This window comes from Canis lupus, chromosome 23 (genome assembly GCF_011100685.1).
Source record: "Canis lupus familiaris isolate Mischka breed German Shepherd chromosome 23, alternate assembly UU_Cfam_GSD_1.0, whole genome shotgun sequence".
Lineage (NCBI taxonomy): Eukaryota > Metazoa > Chordata > Mammalia > Carnivora > Canidae > Canis > Canis lupus.
Window position 1 is genome coordinate 22243347 of NC_049244.1, and position 18028 is coordinate 22261374.

General features: G+C 36.5%; 1 protein-coding gene across 4 annotated transcripts in view; it reads left to right on the forward strand.

The window, feature by feature from the left end:
* ZNF385D (zinc finger protein 385D) overlaps window positions 1-18028 on the forward strand; it is an 889598-nt gene that overhangs the window by 665719 nt on the left and 205851 nt on the right. For all 4 annotated transcript variants that reach the window (XM_038570722.1, XM_038570723.1, XM_038570725.1 and 1 more), the window contains one exon: window positions 6663-6805. In XM_038570722.1, coding sequence (XP_038426650.1) covers window positions 6663-6805 — 143 coding nt within the window. The remainder of the gene's footprint in view (window positions 1-6662; window positions 6806-18028) is intronic.

Genomic DNA, 18028 nt, shown 5'->3' on the forward strand with positions numbered 1-18028 from the left:
AATGCAAACTTGAGGGCTTTTGAAACATGTTTGATACAATATGCATGTCTTTCTGGATTCTTGCTTAAATATAGGGCAGTGCCAGGATGTTCCCACGGTAGATAAATATCTGTGATAAATACTGAATATTCCTTTATCATAGCCTTTACAAGGAATGTGTGTTTATTGTTTTTTTTTCTTTTTGAGCAGTAATAAAAATTTCTAGATTTCTCATTTTAGTACATTATGTCTGACTGCAAAGGAGCTGCTTGCTATATATGGCAAAACTGACATTGGTGTTTGGTTGGTTTTTGTGGTTGTTTAAATTTAAAAGCTATTTGCATCAGTGCTTTGAAAATTCTTAAGGTCACTTGGATTCACAACAAATGCCATTTCTTACCTGTGTGATTTTAGGTAAGATATTTTGCTTCCTAGAGCTTTGGCTTTTGAGTTTGTAAATTGAATATTATTGTAGATATATGGCAGAATTGTACATTTTAGTATTTTTTAATTTTATGTATATTTTTCAAGTCTTTCTTTAAAGTCCAGTTTGTTAACATACAGTGTACTTTTCGTTTCAAGTGTGCAATTTATTGATTCGGTACTTAAATCCAGTGCTCATCACAAGTTCCCTCCTTAATCCCCTTCACCTATTTCACCCATCCCCCACCCAACTTCCCCCTGGTAACCATCAGTTTGTTGTGCATCCTAAAGGATTTTAGGGGGCAGCCCAGGTGGCTCCTCAGTGGTTTAGCGCCACCTTCAGCCCAGGGCCTGATCCTGGAGACCTGGGATCCAGTCCTACATAGGGCTCCCTGCATGGAGCCTGCTTCTCCCTCTGCCTGTGTCTCTGCCTCTCTCTCTCTCTCTCTGTCTCTAATAAATAAATAAAATCTTTAAAAAATAAATAAATCTTTTTAAAAAATAAAATAAAATAAAATAAAATAAAATAAAATAAAATAAAATAAAATAAAATAAAAAAGGAATTTAGGGATAGCCGACTTAATCCGTGCAGTTACTCAGTAGATTTATAAAATTTAGCTATATTCTCTACACTCACTCCCACCCACCCTGGCTGGTTGATCTCACTGACTACAGCACTCTATGACCAGTATTTTGTGTCAAATCAAGTTTGACCTTTCTGCCCCCAATTTATCATTTGTTCTCTACTACGTGTGAGTGGTATCAGATCTAAATTTTTTATGTCTGCTATCGCATAGACCAAATTCTAACTGAAATAGTTAGAAATGGATGTGAATAATGTTTCATGTGTATCAAAGTAGCTGCTTCACAAATAACTACTTAGGACTTGATACTACTTAAAATGCTCTGGATATTTTCCTCTTAGGTATGAATATTCTAGTGGTTTACTAGTTTAATTATAGCTCACTATTGAAACATATATATTATACATATAGATAAGCAGGTATATAATTATATACATATTTAATACATAATAATATTTAAGACATAAATAAATATGTATATATTTAATAAAAATATATAGTTGAATTTATGTGTGTATATGTTTGTGTGTGTGTGTGTGTGTGTGTGTGTGTATAAAACTAACGGTTAGGATCCCTGGGTGGCGCAGCGGTTTGGCGCCCGGTGCATGGAGCCTGCTTCTCCCTCTGCCTATGTCTCTGCCTCTCTCTCTCTCTCTCTGTGTGACTATCATAAAAAAAAAAACAAAAACAAAAAACAAAAAAACAAAACAAAACAAAAAACTAACGGTTGGGGTTCCCTGGGTGGCTCAGCGGTTTGGCGCCTGCCTTTGGCCCAGGGCGCAATCCTGGAGTCCCGGGATCTAGCCCCACGTCGGGCTTCCTGAATGGAGCCTGTTTCTCCCTCCTTCCTGAATGGAGCCTGTTTCTCCCTCCTTTCTGCCTCTCTATGTCTATCATGAATAAATAAATAAAATATTTTAAAAAAACCTAATGGTTAAGGAAAGAGATACCATAGAAATTATTTATCCAATCAGGAAATTGGGAATTTCTGCTGCTTTTTATAAATATAGACTTAACAAATATTTTTAATATATATACTGTATTATTATTATATATGTTATATTTATATGTACATATTTATACATGTATATATAACTATGATATATTTGATATATATACATATACATATGATTCTCAGTTCTAAAGCATACACTCTTTTGAATATTAAACAGCTGCAACCCTTGATTATTTCCAACTTTGGTTTTGTTATTCGGAGAAATGAAGGATTAAGTAGTAGGTTAAGCCGGCAGGCTGTCAGACAGGACATCTGTGACTGTTTGATAAACCCTGAATGGATCCAGTGCAGAAGTTCAAGGTTAAAAGTGTCATATTACAGAAAGAACACTGTTCTACCCTCGAGGAATATTTCAACATATTGATTTACAAAGCGTCTTCTTTGTGAAGACTCTCTTTCTGCAGGAGTTAAAATAAAGTGAACAATATGAACATGCTTTTAAAATTGCCTTGATTGACTACTTTCAGAGAACCCCAATTTGTGTCTTCAGGAACTTTAACAGCTCCTTTGCAATTTATTAAGTTCATTAAAAAATACATGCCTCACTTATTGAGCGTGAATTGGCCAGGCATTTTGTGAGGCACTGTAGATACAGTATCTCTAATAAGGTAAGTCTCAAGTGGCAACCACTGGCTTAGAATTCCTATTTTTCTGTATGAATTATTAAAACAAATATTTCCAAATTTATATTTTAATTTGATTTTCAAAATGCAAACTTTTAGAGTGAATGTATCTTATTCTGTTACATAATCTTTATTAGCAAATACTCTATTAACAAATAAGTTACTCCTGTACTTTTGTGAATGTACAGCTGTCTTGTGAATAGACCAAAGTAATATTTAATATTTGCTCTATAGTTCCATTCTAAATTCTAAATATAGACTAGCAGAAATAAACATAAAAAGGAACAGAGAAATTTTGTAAGCTTTAATGAGTATCTTATTTACTCTATTAAATTATTTAATATCTTAGTGTCTAACATTCTGTACTAAATGATTTTTTTTATTTGTTGACTTTCATGGTATATTAGAAATTTGTAACTGCTCTGAAATCAGAATAATTTGTTAAATTTAATTTGTTAAACCTGTGCCTGTTAAAATCACATAGTCTATGAAGGGGTGGTACTAGGCATATGTAGGTAGGGTTTCAAACATAAAAAGTATAAACTTACATTTTTTTTTTTTCCAGTCTCCTGTCATGGAGGCTTCAAAATGCTTTCTTCAAATTAAGAATACCAATACTTACAGAAGTGTAACATTCCAATGAGTGAAGTGACACTGTTGGAAAACAATAGCAACATGGCTACTCTTTTTAACATATAGAAATGCCTACAAATTAATTATGTGTTTTGATGTTTATTATTGGTAAGGTAATTTTATAATAAAGAAAATAATAAACATATATTTATATCCTAAATGCCATAGTTTCTATTAAAAAATGAATAAATGAAATAGCTGTTTTCTCAAGGAGAATACTTTAATCTGCTTTACAAATGAAATATGTTTTATTTCCTGATTTTGATTTTGCAAAGATTATTCTTGCTGCTGAGCATGTACAGACTAGTGCAAGGAAATATTTCAGGACTTAACCAAATTTTAAGAATAGAAATGTTAGTTACAGATAATTTGTAAGAGGTAGCTTCAATTTTGTACCTCAATATCAGCGCTACGGATATAGTGGCAAATATCTATTTTAGAATAAAGCAACTCAACATTTCACATAGAGTCATGAAGAGTTAGTTACACCCTGCTTTCAAGTACTGGAAGCAGACTTAGACTTTATTGGAGAACATCTTCTATGAGTGAGACCATGTGGGATTGGGCAAAGAGAAATATTGAACTGTGATGCAGTTACAACAGAGGGCTCAGTCTATCCTAGATCTTAAGGGGAGGTCCAGAGCAAAAATAGAGCTTCAGAGTTGTCCTGCCTTGAAGCAAAAGTGAGGAGCTGTGACACTCTGGTATTAATTAGTCTTTGCATTCAGGAGGAATTTGACCTTAGGTGAGGCAGCACCCTTTGGCCCAAGGCAATTTATGTGGAGAATCTCAGGTGTGAGTCATTAGCTACCAGGGATATCAGCACTCTTGGGAGCTGGGGAAGGGGGCTCTGGAAGCACACTACAGCATCCACTACCCCTGTATTTGCATAGCCAGTAGTGAAAAAGTATGTAGTCACATGTGCTTTGCTTTTCAACCATCTTTTTTGGTTTATTTCTTCAAACAGGTAAGAAGAGATGGACTCAAATAGTTTTGCTTAGGTTCCCCAAATTTTATGACTCTTCTTTCATATTTTGTATCCCCTAGTAAGGAAAACCCAGTGGCAACATGGAGAGAAGGTCTTGAGCTGTGCGTATAAGTGTAAATGAAATACTTATCTCGGAAGAAGAGAGGTGGGAATTAACTTTATCAAGCAATCAACTTTGTGCTTCTCATTGTACTGGATAAAATAAATAAGTTTGAGCTATCTCTTTAACCTTTTTGGTCATCCTGAACCTAAGGGGGACTTATAACTAAAATAATTACAGAATATGTTCCTGTTAAATTGTATTCTTTTAATTATAAGAATGGAATGTTTCAATGGAAACTACATTAACAACTCAAGAGTTTTCCAACTTATTTTTTTCTCCCATCATATTATGTTAACCCTTACCTAATTTCTGATATTTTAGGCTCAACCAAGGTAAAGGCTATATAGGTACACCTTTTGGAAAGCATGATGTGTGACAGATAAAAATAATATAAAACTATTTATTAAAGCTCACTATTATTTGTGGACATGTTTAAACCTTGTCATTAATTTTCACCCAGATATATTTTACTTTGAGTTTTCTAAAGACATACTGACCACAATTTATTTTGGTTCTTTAACTTTTTATCAAAAGAAATTTTTAGTAATACTAAACTCAAGACATATCATCAAAGTTTTATGAATGCTCTCGCTAAGAAAATTTAGACACCCACACTCAATATACTAACAGGTGGGCAATAAAATAAGTTTACTATGTGCTCTGGTGAATGTAGACTTGTGTTTTTTTGTTATTTGTGTTTTGTTTTTATCTATGTTTATTTTAATATCTGCCCTCATTTTCTGACTTATACTACTTTTTATTTTAATTGGTAATAATTAAATTTGGTCTAATTATTTAAACCAAATAATGGTTTGCTGATTCAAACTTGCTGCCATTGGCCTTTGCTGTTGTTAAGGAATATTTTAAAAGGGAAGTGAAAAGAGTGGGAAAAATACTGGTTTTGTTAATTTGGCTCCAGCTGATTTTATACCTAGAAACAGGAGAGTTAATGGTTTTTTTGTATGGTTAATTACATCTTGTGCTGATGGCTTCTGTTGTAGGCATTAAGTCACCTTGTTAGCAGATCTATTGGTCTAGTAGTGTTAGATTTGCCTTTGGGAAATCACTTTTAGAATGTTTACCTTGTTTTCAGGTAACTGATTGAGGGCAGGATGATGGTTGTGTCCAGTTTCCAGAGAACCAGTTGTGAGATTTTTAAGTTATTTTTATGAGTCTCACTCTACTTTGTTTTGAAAACAAAATGGCAGGCCAGTGAGTGGCACAGACATAAGCCTCTCTTCTCTCTTCTGTCTCTTAGAGTTCTTCTCCGTGAGAAAGGAAAAATCCCACTGTATTTTGTTTTCCTAATGCTTCTTGGATTTTCACCAGCAGGTTTTTACAGTCTGTTGCTTGCCTCTCAGATTAGAAGAATGCTGGCATATTTTAACGGTTTCCTAGGATTCAAACAGCCTTTAATTAACAGCAAATTGATGTTTTGGAATGTTACCAAAATATGGGAGACTGAACACTGAGATGGGCTTCTTTCCTTCCAGCTTCTGAGTGCAATGGAGTCCTATAATGGGGAGTGGGGGAGAGGGATGGGGTGCTCTGTTGCAAACAGCTGGTTGCCTTCTAGTATGCAAAGGGTGTTTTTGTTGGCATAATATTCCCACTGCTTGCTCATTGGTGGCCTTCTAAATTCCACCTACTCATGACTGGGAAAGAGGCAGGTAGTCATCGAATGCTCAAAGCTACTGGGGTGCTGAACAATTCAGGGATTGCTTGGCTTGTAGCTGGGTTCACTTGTTTTAATCTTTCAGTTGCCAAGGCGGTAAGGTATGGCTGCCTGTCTTTGTGGTTAAGTTTCTTTTCCATGCCAAGTTTGTGTCATCTTGCTGCCAGAGTTTTGGATGTGGTAAAAAAGAGCAATTCTGTAAAATAATCGCTTAGACTTGATGCATAGTCTGAGTAGAAGTTCGTTTTCAAAGAGGGATGGGAGTGCAACGGAGGGGTTTTCTTTTTGAATCAATGGACCTTAGTGAAAGATTTGTTGCTGATGTAATCCAGAGCTTTAGGCCAGAAAGGAAGGATAGATTGGGGACTATGCAGTGTATGAAATGGTAACTGTTACTTAAACAACCATACAGTTATAATCTGAGGAGGGAAAGGGAGCAGTTTAACTAGCTCCCTCTGCCTAATGGCAGATCTGCTCATTGGCCAGCTCCTAGCTGAAGCCACTATACTCCATGTCTTGTTTTTTCCAGTGACCCATAAAACTGGCCTTTTGGGCTCAAGGGACACCTTGATGGTTTTTTGTTTTGGTTTTTAACATGCACAATGTCCCTGATTGTTCCCTTTGCTCTCCTCTGTTTAGGTGGTACATGCCAGAGCCCTGCTCTCCCAGCCCTGGTCCGTCCACCAGCCCCTCCTCTGCAACCTTCGCTGGATATCAAACCCTTTCTTCCCTTTCCTCTGGACACTGCAGCAGCAGTCAACCTCTTCCCCAACTTTAATGCGGTAAGTCCCAAGGTCATATTTGCATATGCCAGAGTGGTAAGTGCCAGGAGTACTTTGTTGTTATTGTTTTTCTTTTTTGAAAGGATTATTTTAGCTTTTCAAATTTAATGCTCATGTAAAATGTTTTGTTGGTTCTCAGAGGAGAGTCTGCTGCAGGGTTGTTTCAATACAGTATTTGAGGTCATAGGGTTCCTTTTGTATAGCTGAGCCTTTGGGACTTGTTATGAACAATAAATTCATTTGCCCACAAGATTGTAACCCTGGTGCAGAATAGAAAGGGAAGTTGACCCAAAAGAAATAAGAGTAGTCCTGGTGTGCCAGGGGTGAGTTGGTCACTACCCTTGTATTGTCAGAAAGCTACAAGGTAGCTGGTTGTCTGGAAATGTGAGGTCCCTAGAGCCAGGCTCCTTCAAGAGAAAATGAAAAGAGATTTAATCCAACTGGGTTGGTCTTGGGTTCATGTCTCTCATTTAGTGTCTTTCTGGGTAATGCTAATGATTCCTGTATTTTGTTGGAATATATCTGAATTAAAACTTAATGATTTTTTTTTTTTTTTAAAGAGAACATTAGAATTCAAGTAGATGTTGAAAAACTTAACCATGTTTCTTCTGTCTGGGTCTAATACTTTAATTTTCAAATTTGTTGCTTCTTTTCTAATTTAATAAAGAGAACCCGGATAATCACAATAGTGATTAATTCCTTTGGGAAAGCACGTATTTCCTCCTTAACTTAAAGCAACTCAGCATTCTGGTAGTAGGAGGCTTTTTTTGTTCATTTTACTTTGTTTTGTTTTGTTTCATTTTCCCTTCTTACCCTGTCACAGTTGCTCAGATTGTCTTTCTTAAATTACTTTGTTTTTTGGGCTTTGTTAATGGCCTTCTCAACATAGGTTCAATTACTTCTTTGCTTCTATTTTCACTTTTAGCATGTCTTTGTAAGTAGACAGATTCCTCATATTCATCATCATCTCTTCTTGTACAAGCAGTGAAGGTATTCTTATGATGAAAACAGAAATAAGGGTTGAAAAGGTTAGAAACCAGTGACTTTTTTTCCTAATATCATCTGATTCAGATTTCAGCAGTTTGCCATAATGGAAGTCTGAGCTTATCAATGACAGGATGTGTCAACACAACCAAAGCAAAGAGGATTAATATGGGAGGTCACTGAATGCCTAGTGATCTACATAATACACATTTCTTATTGCAACATCTTGCTCCCATGTTGGATTTTTAAAAATCTTCCCACAGTTAGATCATTCTCTTTCAGGAGACAGAAGTGGGTCTTATTTTCTTTAATAATATTTCATCATGGCTACATTGGTAATGCCAATGAGATGATACAGTTATATGCTAGTCCTCGCTTAAGAGCAAGGGAGAATCAGAATGATCACTTTGCTCTTTTAGGGGTGAGGGATTTTCCATGGGAATCTTGTTTTGAAATTTATGGAGCATAAGTGGAAGAGCATAAAGATCATATTTCCAAAGTAAAGGTTTCTAATCCTAGGCGTTTCAGTAAGAGTAGAGAAAAAATTGCTCAGTATAAAATTCTCTGATTTTAAAATGACCACACTAAAGTCCAGTGGGTTCCCTTTATCTGCTTCTCTGTTAAGTGGCTTCCTGGCACGGTCTTACTTCCCAGATATCCAGGGATGATCCATCAAGGTGTGTTACCTGGCCTTCAAGACCACTTGGCATCCTGTCGGTTAGATCTCATGTTAGTTTTAGAGCAGTTGAGGTGAAATTCCTGGAAGGCTGTAAAAAGCTGGGTTTTATACTTTCAATTTATCATTTGAGAAACATTAAAGGTAAAAAGATTAATTTGATTGACAACAAGTATTATTGTCATAAAAAACAAAGATGAGTGATATGCGAAGCTGTCTGACACTCAGAAAGTCTCTTCACCCTCCTTGCTACTATTTACCCCTCTTTAAAATCACAGGAGTGGACCTAATAATCTCTTCCTGTGGAGATTATTTAATTCAAATATTTGAATTTTTGTGGAAAAAAGGCAGCATTGTGTGATGGTCAAGCTGGACCCTATTACTAGACTGACCATGTTCAAATCTCAAAGTTGGGGTAAGTGACATGACCCTTATGTATCTCAATATCTTCATCTGTAAAATGGGTCCAATATTAACCTACTTCTTAGGCATGTGGTAATACTTATGTGTGTTAAATTATATAAATATAAAAACAGCACTTAAGAAATAACAAACACTATTTAAGTGGTAGCTATTATGTTCATGCATAGCCTGTAAATTCTTTTTCTGAATGTGGCCATCCATTCATTGACTGATAGCAAGAGCTTGACTTGATTCTTTTTCCTCTGTGATGAATTCTGACTTATGTTTGCACATAAGTTCTATTGTTCTATTTAAATTAGGAGACCCTCATTGCTATACATATTAAGTTATTCCCTTTCAGTGCTAGTCAAGCTACAGCAACCAAGGATTAAGCTGTTCCTTGTTTCATACTGTGGGGGATGGGGGGGTGCGGGGGGATGGTTGCAGAGCCCGTGATCAGGTGGGTTTGGACTCAGAGAGAGTTAGCATTTCTCTAAATAATGGTCTGACTTCTTGATTTTGTAGCAGGTGTGAATCTCAATCTACAAATTCAGAGTGTCTGAAGCATAGTTTTTTATTGCTGTAAATTTATTTTATTTCTGATTCAAAGGTCCATTTTATGATGAAGGGAAATGCAATCTAATTCTGTTTCAGGGTATGCTAAAGTTGTGGCATCTAACAGGCCTATCTATCCAGCTCTTGGGGGGAAACTCCCTCTGTTCACTAGGTTATTTATCTACAAAGGTATTTGTAGATAGCACCTGGTTACCATGGTTATTGAAGTCCCTAGCTCCCGACTTTAGACACACAAACTTTGCAAGGCTATTGGTGGTCCCTTCTGCCTAGATGTGCCAAACCACTATTATCTCTTTGCCAAGAAAATGTTGAACCATCTGCCACCAAATAACCGTCCTGCACCTGACCTTTTTGAAGCAAGTTCATGACAATCACAGACTGACTTGCCTGTTACATTCCTCCACTGAGGATATCTGTATGGAATCATCTGTCTATTGGGGGTGGGGTAAGGCAGAATGGTGAAGGAAAAAAATACATGAAATAAAATCATGAAGACATAAATGGATATCCCTGATTATTATCCTTCTACAAGAGTATAAGCCACTGGGTTTGGGTGTAAGTTAAGTAGAATAATGAAACATCTGTAAAAATATGCATAGTTAGAAGGAAAAGGAAAACGGGTGTAGAATCTGAGCTTGGATATGGATATAAAAGAGAACAATCAATAAAACCATTAGGATCCCTTGCTGTACTCAAAGTCATTTTTTAAAGAATAGCAACAGAAACTGTTCTCTTGACTTAGGGATGTTGTATCTTGTATGTTTCAGTAGCTTTCAGACAAGAGAAAGCTTTCCTTGATTTCCTCATGAACACCCTACCCTGCCTCTCAGTCTCTTAAGACCTTGGAGTTTCAGTGCTTCATTGTTTCATTGATCAGTTTCATTCTGATCCCAGTGATCCCATTCTGCATCAGTATTTCTTGAAAGGAACCAATCCTAGAAGATGATTAGGAAAGAAATATTACAAAGTAGTATGAGCTTGGTCCATTCAATCAACTGCTGTTTATTATTAAGCATCTACTATGTGGCAAGAATAGTGATAATAAAAATTATATTGTGACTTCTGCCATGAAATAATTCAATTTAAAAAGAAACTGAACAAATAAATATACGTAAATATGGGTGTTTTGATAGAGAAAGATGCATAAGGTAGAATGGCAGGTTGGGGACAAGAGGAGAAGGCTGTATGGTTTTCTTAGGGAGGTTTTGGTGAGAAAAATAGAAACTATTCTAGGCATGCAAACAGGAAGGGACTTAATATAAGGATTTAGGTGCTTACAAAGCCTTTGGAGGTGCTGGGCAGGCAACAAAGGTCAGAGAAGGCTATTGTTGGCTCTCAATTTTTCTGCTTGCTTTCATGGAATCAGGAAGTTGCAGAAATACAAGATGCCCGGTAATCCCAGTTACTTTCATCCAAATCCCATGAAATGCTTTTCTTTATGAGATCCATGCCTGAATACTGCTGGCAGAGACCTGTGGGAATGTAACCCTAGGGCTTCCAGTCCTTGTGATGTAAGGGAGAGCACAGAAGAGGGAAGGCGGTATTGAGTTGCCAGCAGACTTGACATGATGGCAGAATGGAAAGGTTTATGAATAATCAGAAAACCTGAGCATATCTGCAACCATGGACAAGAGGCTAAATCCTTTGGAGCCTCAGTGTCCTGTTCTACAAAGTGAGAATGAATAAATTTCTCTTAGGTTTGTGATCCAAGAGATTGTATGTATGTATGTATGTATGTATGTATTTGTTTCAAAGATTTTATTTTATTTATTTATTCATGAGAGACACAGAGAAAGAGATAGTGAGACAGGAAGAGGGAGAAGCAGGCTCAGTGCAGGGAGTCCAATGCCAGACTCAATCCCAGCAACCTGGGACCATGCCCTGAGCTGAAGACAGATGCTCAACCACTTAGCCGCCCAGACATCCACTAGGGATAGCTTTTAAATGCTGAAGATCGCAGCTGAGAAGTGGCTTGGTCACTTAGGATGTTGTTTAGAATGGGAGCTGATCATTAAAAAATGCCTATATACTTCTTGACAACTTTCTTCTTGGGTCACGCTTTCTCTTTGTTTTCATTTCTTTAACATATTTTCTTCAGATTAGATACTGATCAGTAGTTATGACAATAATGAACCTTCAGAATTTTGTTAAAAATATGCAACTTTGGGGGAATGTGTTCATGGGGACTAACAGTAAGCCTGATCTTATGCCTGGCTTCCGTGGCTGTGTTTCCTGTTGGCATAAAGATTAAATGAGTAGGGATGCCTGGGTGGCTCAATAGTTGAGCATCTACCTTTGGCTCAGGGAATGATCCCGGCCTGGGTCCTGGGATCAAGTCCCATATCAGACTCCTTGCAGGGAGCCTGCTTCTCCCTCTGCCTATATATCTCTGCTTCTCTTTGTGTGTCTCCTATGAATAAGTAAGTAAAATCTTAAAAAAAAGATTAAATGAATAAACTGACCTAATGTACTTGCATGTGCCAGATTCTCAGTAAATATTGAGGTCTTCTTTCTTCCAGAAGATGCATAAAAAAGAAAAAGGTCACATAGAGGGCCAAAGGCAGAAAAATGGGCATATAAAGGAGAATAACTATTTTGTTTTCAGCTAGCTTGGGCTAATATTCTTTTTTTAAGTTTATTTATTTTTCATAATCTCTACACCAACATGGGGCTTGAACTTATGACTGTGAGATCAAGAGTCGTATATTCTTCCGACTGAGGCAGCCAGGCGCCCTATATTCTTTTACATTCAAAAAAAGTAAACTAATACAGAAATGTTGACTCTGTGTTACTCCTTTGTATAATATGACTTCATTTGGGGAGAGGGAGCCAAGGGGGATGGAGGGGGAAAGAGATACTGAGAAAGAGAGATCATACCTTAGCATCCAACTCTACTCTAATTCTTCCTATTTCTAAAAAACAAAAAACAAAACAAAACAAAAAAACAGCTACCCTAGACACTTAAGAGTGGTGTTAGTTTGAGTTCAGAAGTGTTATCAGTTCCGAGGAGTGGGACAGGAAGGTGAAATTTAGGTGATTTATAGCAGTGCCTCTCATACTTTATGGTGCATGTGAATCACTAGGGGAATCATGTTAAAATGATTTCTAATTATGGTGCCTGTGAATCACTGGGGGAATCATGTTAAAATGGTTCTAATTTAGTAGTTCAGGTTCTGGACCTCAAATTTTGAACATATATGGGTATTGGGAGAGGAAGCCAGGAGAATGAGTAAATATACTGGACAATTCTTATACTACTAGAGCATATTTCTTCATTCATTCAACAGAAGTTTATTGAGAACTGACCATAGGCCAGTCCCTTCAGAATCAGCAGTAAAACTATTAGGCTAAATTTCTCTCATTCGGAAACTTTCTGGTGTTTGTGTGGTGAACTGTTAGAGAAGTTTGAAGTATTGGAAGCTACAGCTGCATGTCAAGCATGATTCTTCTGTGGTTGTGTTTTATATCCCAGGCATACTATGAGCCTTGCTTGTAGGGTGACACTGTGCGGGACTTTGGCTACAGCTGCCACTTATTAAATGCTTATTATGTGCCAGGCATCTGACACTATCATCTACTACCAAACTGGTTAAAAGCAGAAATTTTCTATGGAACTTTAAAGCTTTTATGTGAGCCACTGTCTCAAAATTGTTGGTGAGAAAAACAGATGACTGAGTTTTTTATTCATGCATTCATTCAATAATGTATACATTCTAAAAAATTTTGAGTCCCACTAAATAATACTATATATTCAAACATGGGCCTCTTAAAAATAATAGCTTTATCAAAGGCATCTTATATAAAAATAACCCAAATTAATGGAGACTCCGAGAAAGAAGTAATTAATGTCTCATGCATTGATTTGCTTATTAGACATTTCCTAAGCACTGACTATATGTCTGACACTTTGGCAGACAATAGAAATACAAAAGAAGAATGAGGAAGAGGAAAAAGAAGAGAAGTGGAGAAAAAGGAATAAGAGGAAGCAAAGGAAGTGAGGGGCAGATGGAAGAGGAGGAATTGTCCTTGAATCTGTAATATTGAAATAAGTAGATTAGTCGCTTCTTAAAACACTCTTCTATCAGCTACTAGTAAACATCTAGATGTTAAAATACTGCATTAGACAGTAAGTTTCAGGTAGACAGGAACCCTATCTATATAGTTTGGTTCATTTGTTGAAAAAATGGGGTGGAGTAGTTAACTCATTCTATAAAGGACTCTGTAATGCTTAAATAAAGACCTTTGAAAGTAAATGCTTCCTAAATTCAAGGGAAGGTGAGGTTACTTGGAGATGGCCAAGGAAAGCTATATGGTAAAAGTTAAGGTTTAATTTAGGAACTGAGATCAGTTCCATATTTATCTTGTTTGGTAAAGTAACCATAGCACAGAGCCTGGAACATTGCAAAGACTTAACACACAATTCTAGAATGAATGAGTAGAGGACAGATGGGTGCAGGGATGGATGGATAGATAGATAGATAGATAAACAGGGGGAAAATGATAGATAATAGAGGAGAAATAGCCATTATAGTTGTGCCATAAGAAACATAATTGATGGAAATGCCTCAATAACTTAATCTAAGTACCCACTGTTTTCATACATTAGGTTATTTTCATCTCAGCAAAGTTATTAATTTAAGCAATTATTAGGAAACCTAAGCAAGCATAGTATCAAACCATCCCCTTCATTTACATTCATAATTTTATGTTGGCTTATGCATTTATTTACATTGGTTATATAAAAGAACAGTGATGTTAAAATCACAGTGGTTATTTATAGAATGTCCTCCAAAATCAGTATTTTATAATATGCATCAATTATTTCATGTGAATACAAAAGGACTTTTACCTTAAGATATTGGTGAAGCACTTCATGACCCAAAAAGGACAACATTAAGATATCCTACAGCTTTGGTCTAAATATGCATTTATAATATCATAATAGATGAATGACAGAAATACAGAACCCTGATTAGGAAATGTCAGATTCAACTTCTTGTTATCTTCAGATATATGCCCTTCAAGATCTTCATTTTCTCCATCTTTAAAAAATAACAATACTACCGTGTTTATCAGCACACTGTGTCTCCTTTCCTTTCAAAAATTATTCTTAACTCTTGCTTTCCTCTGAGGTTCTGTATTTCGTTAACTGCTCCAGCTTTAGAGATGCTTCCCATCCCTCAGCTAGTGTAGGAGTTAGAGAAACAATAGTTAAACACACTTGCATTTTTTTAAGAGATATTAATTAAATCCAGTTTATTTATTTATTTATTTATTTTAAAATCCAGTTTATACCTTAGTAACTGCTCTTACTAAATGTTTACGATTGCTGCTGTCACTAAAATAGGTAGGTAGCCAGCTGGAAATTATGAGTAGAAAAAAGTAAGACTGTCTTTCTTAGTCACAACTGGTAGAGAGGGTGGAAATTTTTCAGGTTAAAAATGCCACAGTAAATATAATATTGATTGCTAAGTTCCTTGTCCTTTGAAGACAGAGGTAGCAGATTGCTAGCTAGTTCTGTGCATTAAGTATGTCATATTTGTATAGCAAAAGCCTCTTAAGAAACATCTGCTTATAAAGTCTTCTTTCATTATATGTTTTCACACTGAAACAAATGCGTAAGCTTGTTTGCCGAACCCTGTAGCTTCCTGTGAAGCCAAAAGCTGTAAAAGTCAAGCCTACTTGTAAAGACTCCAAGACACAAAATGACTTAAATATATAATATCTACCTTTGAAAGTAAAGGGCTTGGGCAGCCCCAGTGGCGCAGCGGTTTAGCGCCGCCTTCAGCCCAGGGCGTGATCCTGGAGACTCGGGATCGAGTCCCACGTCGGGCTCCCTGCATGGAGCCTGCTTCTCCCTCTGCCTGTGTCTCTGCCTTTCTCTCTCTCTCTCTATATGTCTCTCATGAATAAATAAATAAAATCTTAGGGGAAAAAAAAGGAAGAAAGTAAAAGGCTAATAAACAAATGCACAGCACACAAATACTGTTTTAATACATGCTTACTCTTTGAACAGGTACACATTTTCCTGTGATTCAAAATGTAAAAAGAACAGCAAAAAAGTTTCTCTTACTGTTCTTCCCTTGCCACTCAGTTCTCCTAAGTGACAATCAAGGTGGTCAATGACTCTTCTAGCTGTCTTTCCATAGATGTATGTATGAATATGTTTCTTGTTGAAGATTGTGGCATAAAACACATCATGCGCTTATTTCCCCTCATCAGTTAATCTAATCATAATGAGCTGAAATTTTGGTCTTGCAAAGAAAACATTTGATCTGTTTTCTTTTTTTATATACATTTTTATTTTTATTTATTATTTATGATAGTCACAGAGAGAGAGAGGCAGAGACATAGGCAGAGGGATAAGCAGGCTCCATGCACCGGGAGCCCGATGTGGGACTCGATTCCGGGTCTCCAGGATCACGCCCTGGGCCAAAGGCAGGCGCCAAACCTGTGGCCACCCAGGGATCCCTTGATCTGTTTTCTAGTCTGAATTTCTTACTAACTGATATAGGGAAAAGAGGGGGTTCCCATGAGAGCTTGTCTAAGCTCAGGGTTTATGGGATCCAGTAATTCTTTTGGAGATCCTTACTTCACACTTAGGTATAGACGTTTTAGAAATGAAATAAACTTTTTAGAGTTAATTTGTTTCTACTCCAACTCCCCCCCCCCCCCTTTTTTTTTTTTTACGGATAAGCCTAGGAAATTTGAGACACTTTCAGTTTTTTGGCTAGTGAGTGGCAGACATGAGAAAAAACTAAAATTTATGTCTTCTGTTTCTTGAGGATGCTAATCATTAAATCATAATATGGATTGAATTGTGTCCCCCCCAAATTCATAACCCATAGTGCCTTTGAATGTGATCTTATTTGGAAATAAGGTCTTGAAGTTAGATGCAATTAGTTAAGACAAGATAATTAGAGTGAGCCCTAACCCATTATGACTGGTATTCTTATAAGGGGAAATTTGGGCACAGAGACACACATGGAGGGAAGATAATGTGAAGAGACACATGGAAAACACCATTGACAAGCCAAGAAGACAGGTGTAGAATAGATCCTTCCCTTATTGCTTAAAGAAGTAACTAACCTTGTTGACACTTTGATTTTGGACTTATAGCCTCCAGAACTGTGAGGCAATAGATTTCTGTTGTTTAAACCACCTAGTTTGCACTACTTTGTTATGGCAGCCCTAGCAAGAAAAGCTGTTTAGAGCCATGTGATATACCACCCACCAGACTCCATATTAGCGTTTCTGACAACTTGTAATCCAGTTTTTTAATTCACCATCCACAATGATTGCAGATAAGTCTACCCCTGGGGGAGAGAGACCCAACATCATAGGTCACCTACACTATAGGGAAGTTTTCCTTTTGGAGCTAGTTCAGGCAACCTGGAACTCCTATAAACAAAGGAAAAATATATCATACAATATATTGCTTTTTAATAAATACATGTATATTGATCACAAACTGAGTGACAAGGGCTCTTAAGAAAGGCAATTTTACACTCACCTTTTAAGAAATCTAATTTCATAAGAGTCTTGTGTGTTAAGCTTTTACCTGAATAACATAGGTAAGGAAACCTGTAGGTAAGAGAGAAAATAATTTGCCCCAAATCACACAAATACTGATCACCAAATCATGGGTAGATTTAGGTTGTTACCCAGGTTCATTGCAATTTCGTCTATAATAAGCTAACTGATCTCTTGTCTGAAAACAGTTGTAGTTTCTTTAATTAGCTATCGGAGCCTTGGTTCTATATTAATTAATTAATTAGGTAATCTGTGATTCCTTAGAAGACTTAACTCCAAGATAGTAAGCTATTTCTTGAATAATATTCTGGCCATGACTGGACAAGTATGGAAAAGAATATTAGATCATAACTAGGGGCTGTATATTATGTCACCCTCACAAGCATTTATGTTGTAGATGGGCAGTCATTGTTAGAGGGATAACTTACTCTAAATGGCAATAAATTTAAAAAGAAAATCCACTCCTACTCCAGCAACAATTTAGGCTTCTTAAGACTCAAGACCCATGTGCATGCATAGGGGAAAAAATACTAAAATTAGAATCTAAACGGTTTGATTTCTGTGTTTAGTACTTGCCCTGTTGTGAAACTCTCAAATCCAGATTTTCTCATTTGTGGAACTAGAATAATCATGTTGACCTCATACAAGTGCCTAAAGGTGTTAAAAATTGATAGTAATATAGAAATAGTAGATATTAAGGAAGTCTATTGAATCAGAGGTTCTGGTGTTGGGATCGTAATAAGCATTATTTATAATCTCCCCAAAGTGTTTCCTTTGCACTTAAGCGTTGAAAGTCATTGTATTCTATACTGTGGTCAAAATTGGTTGGAAAAATCCATTTTTACAGCTCAGTACATGTGTGAAAATAACCTTCTCAATCTTTTGAGGAAGGTTGTCTCTTCATATGTCCCCTTCAACACAAATATAAAGAACAATGCAAATGCTATTTCTCATTACTCTTAGTCAAAGGAATGAGAATTTTTTGCCAGCAAGACAGTCTGTTTCATGACTCAGTACTTCTCAAAGTGTGGTTCTTAGACCTATCCTGGTCC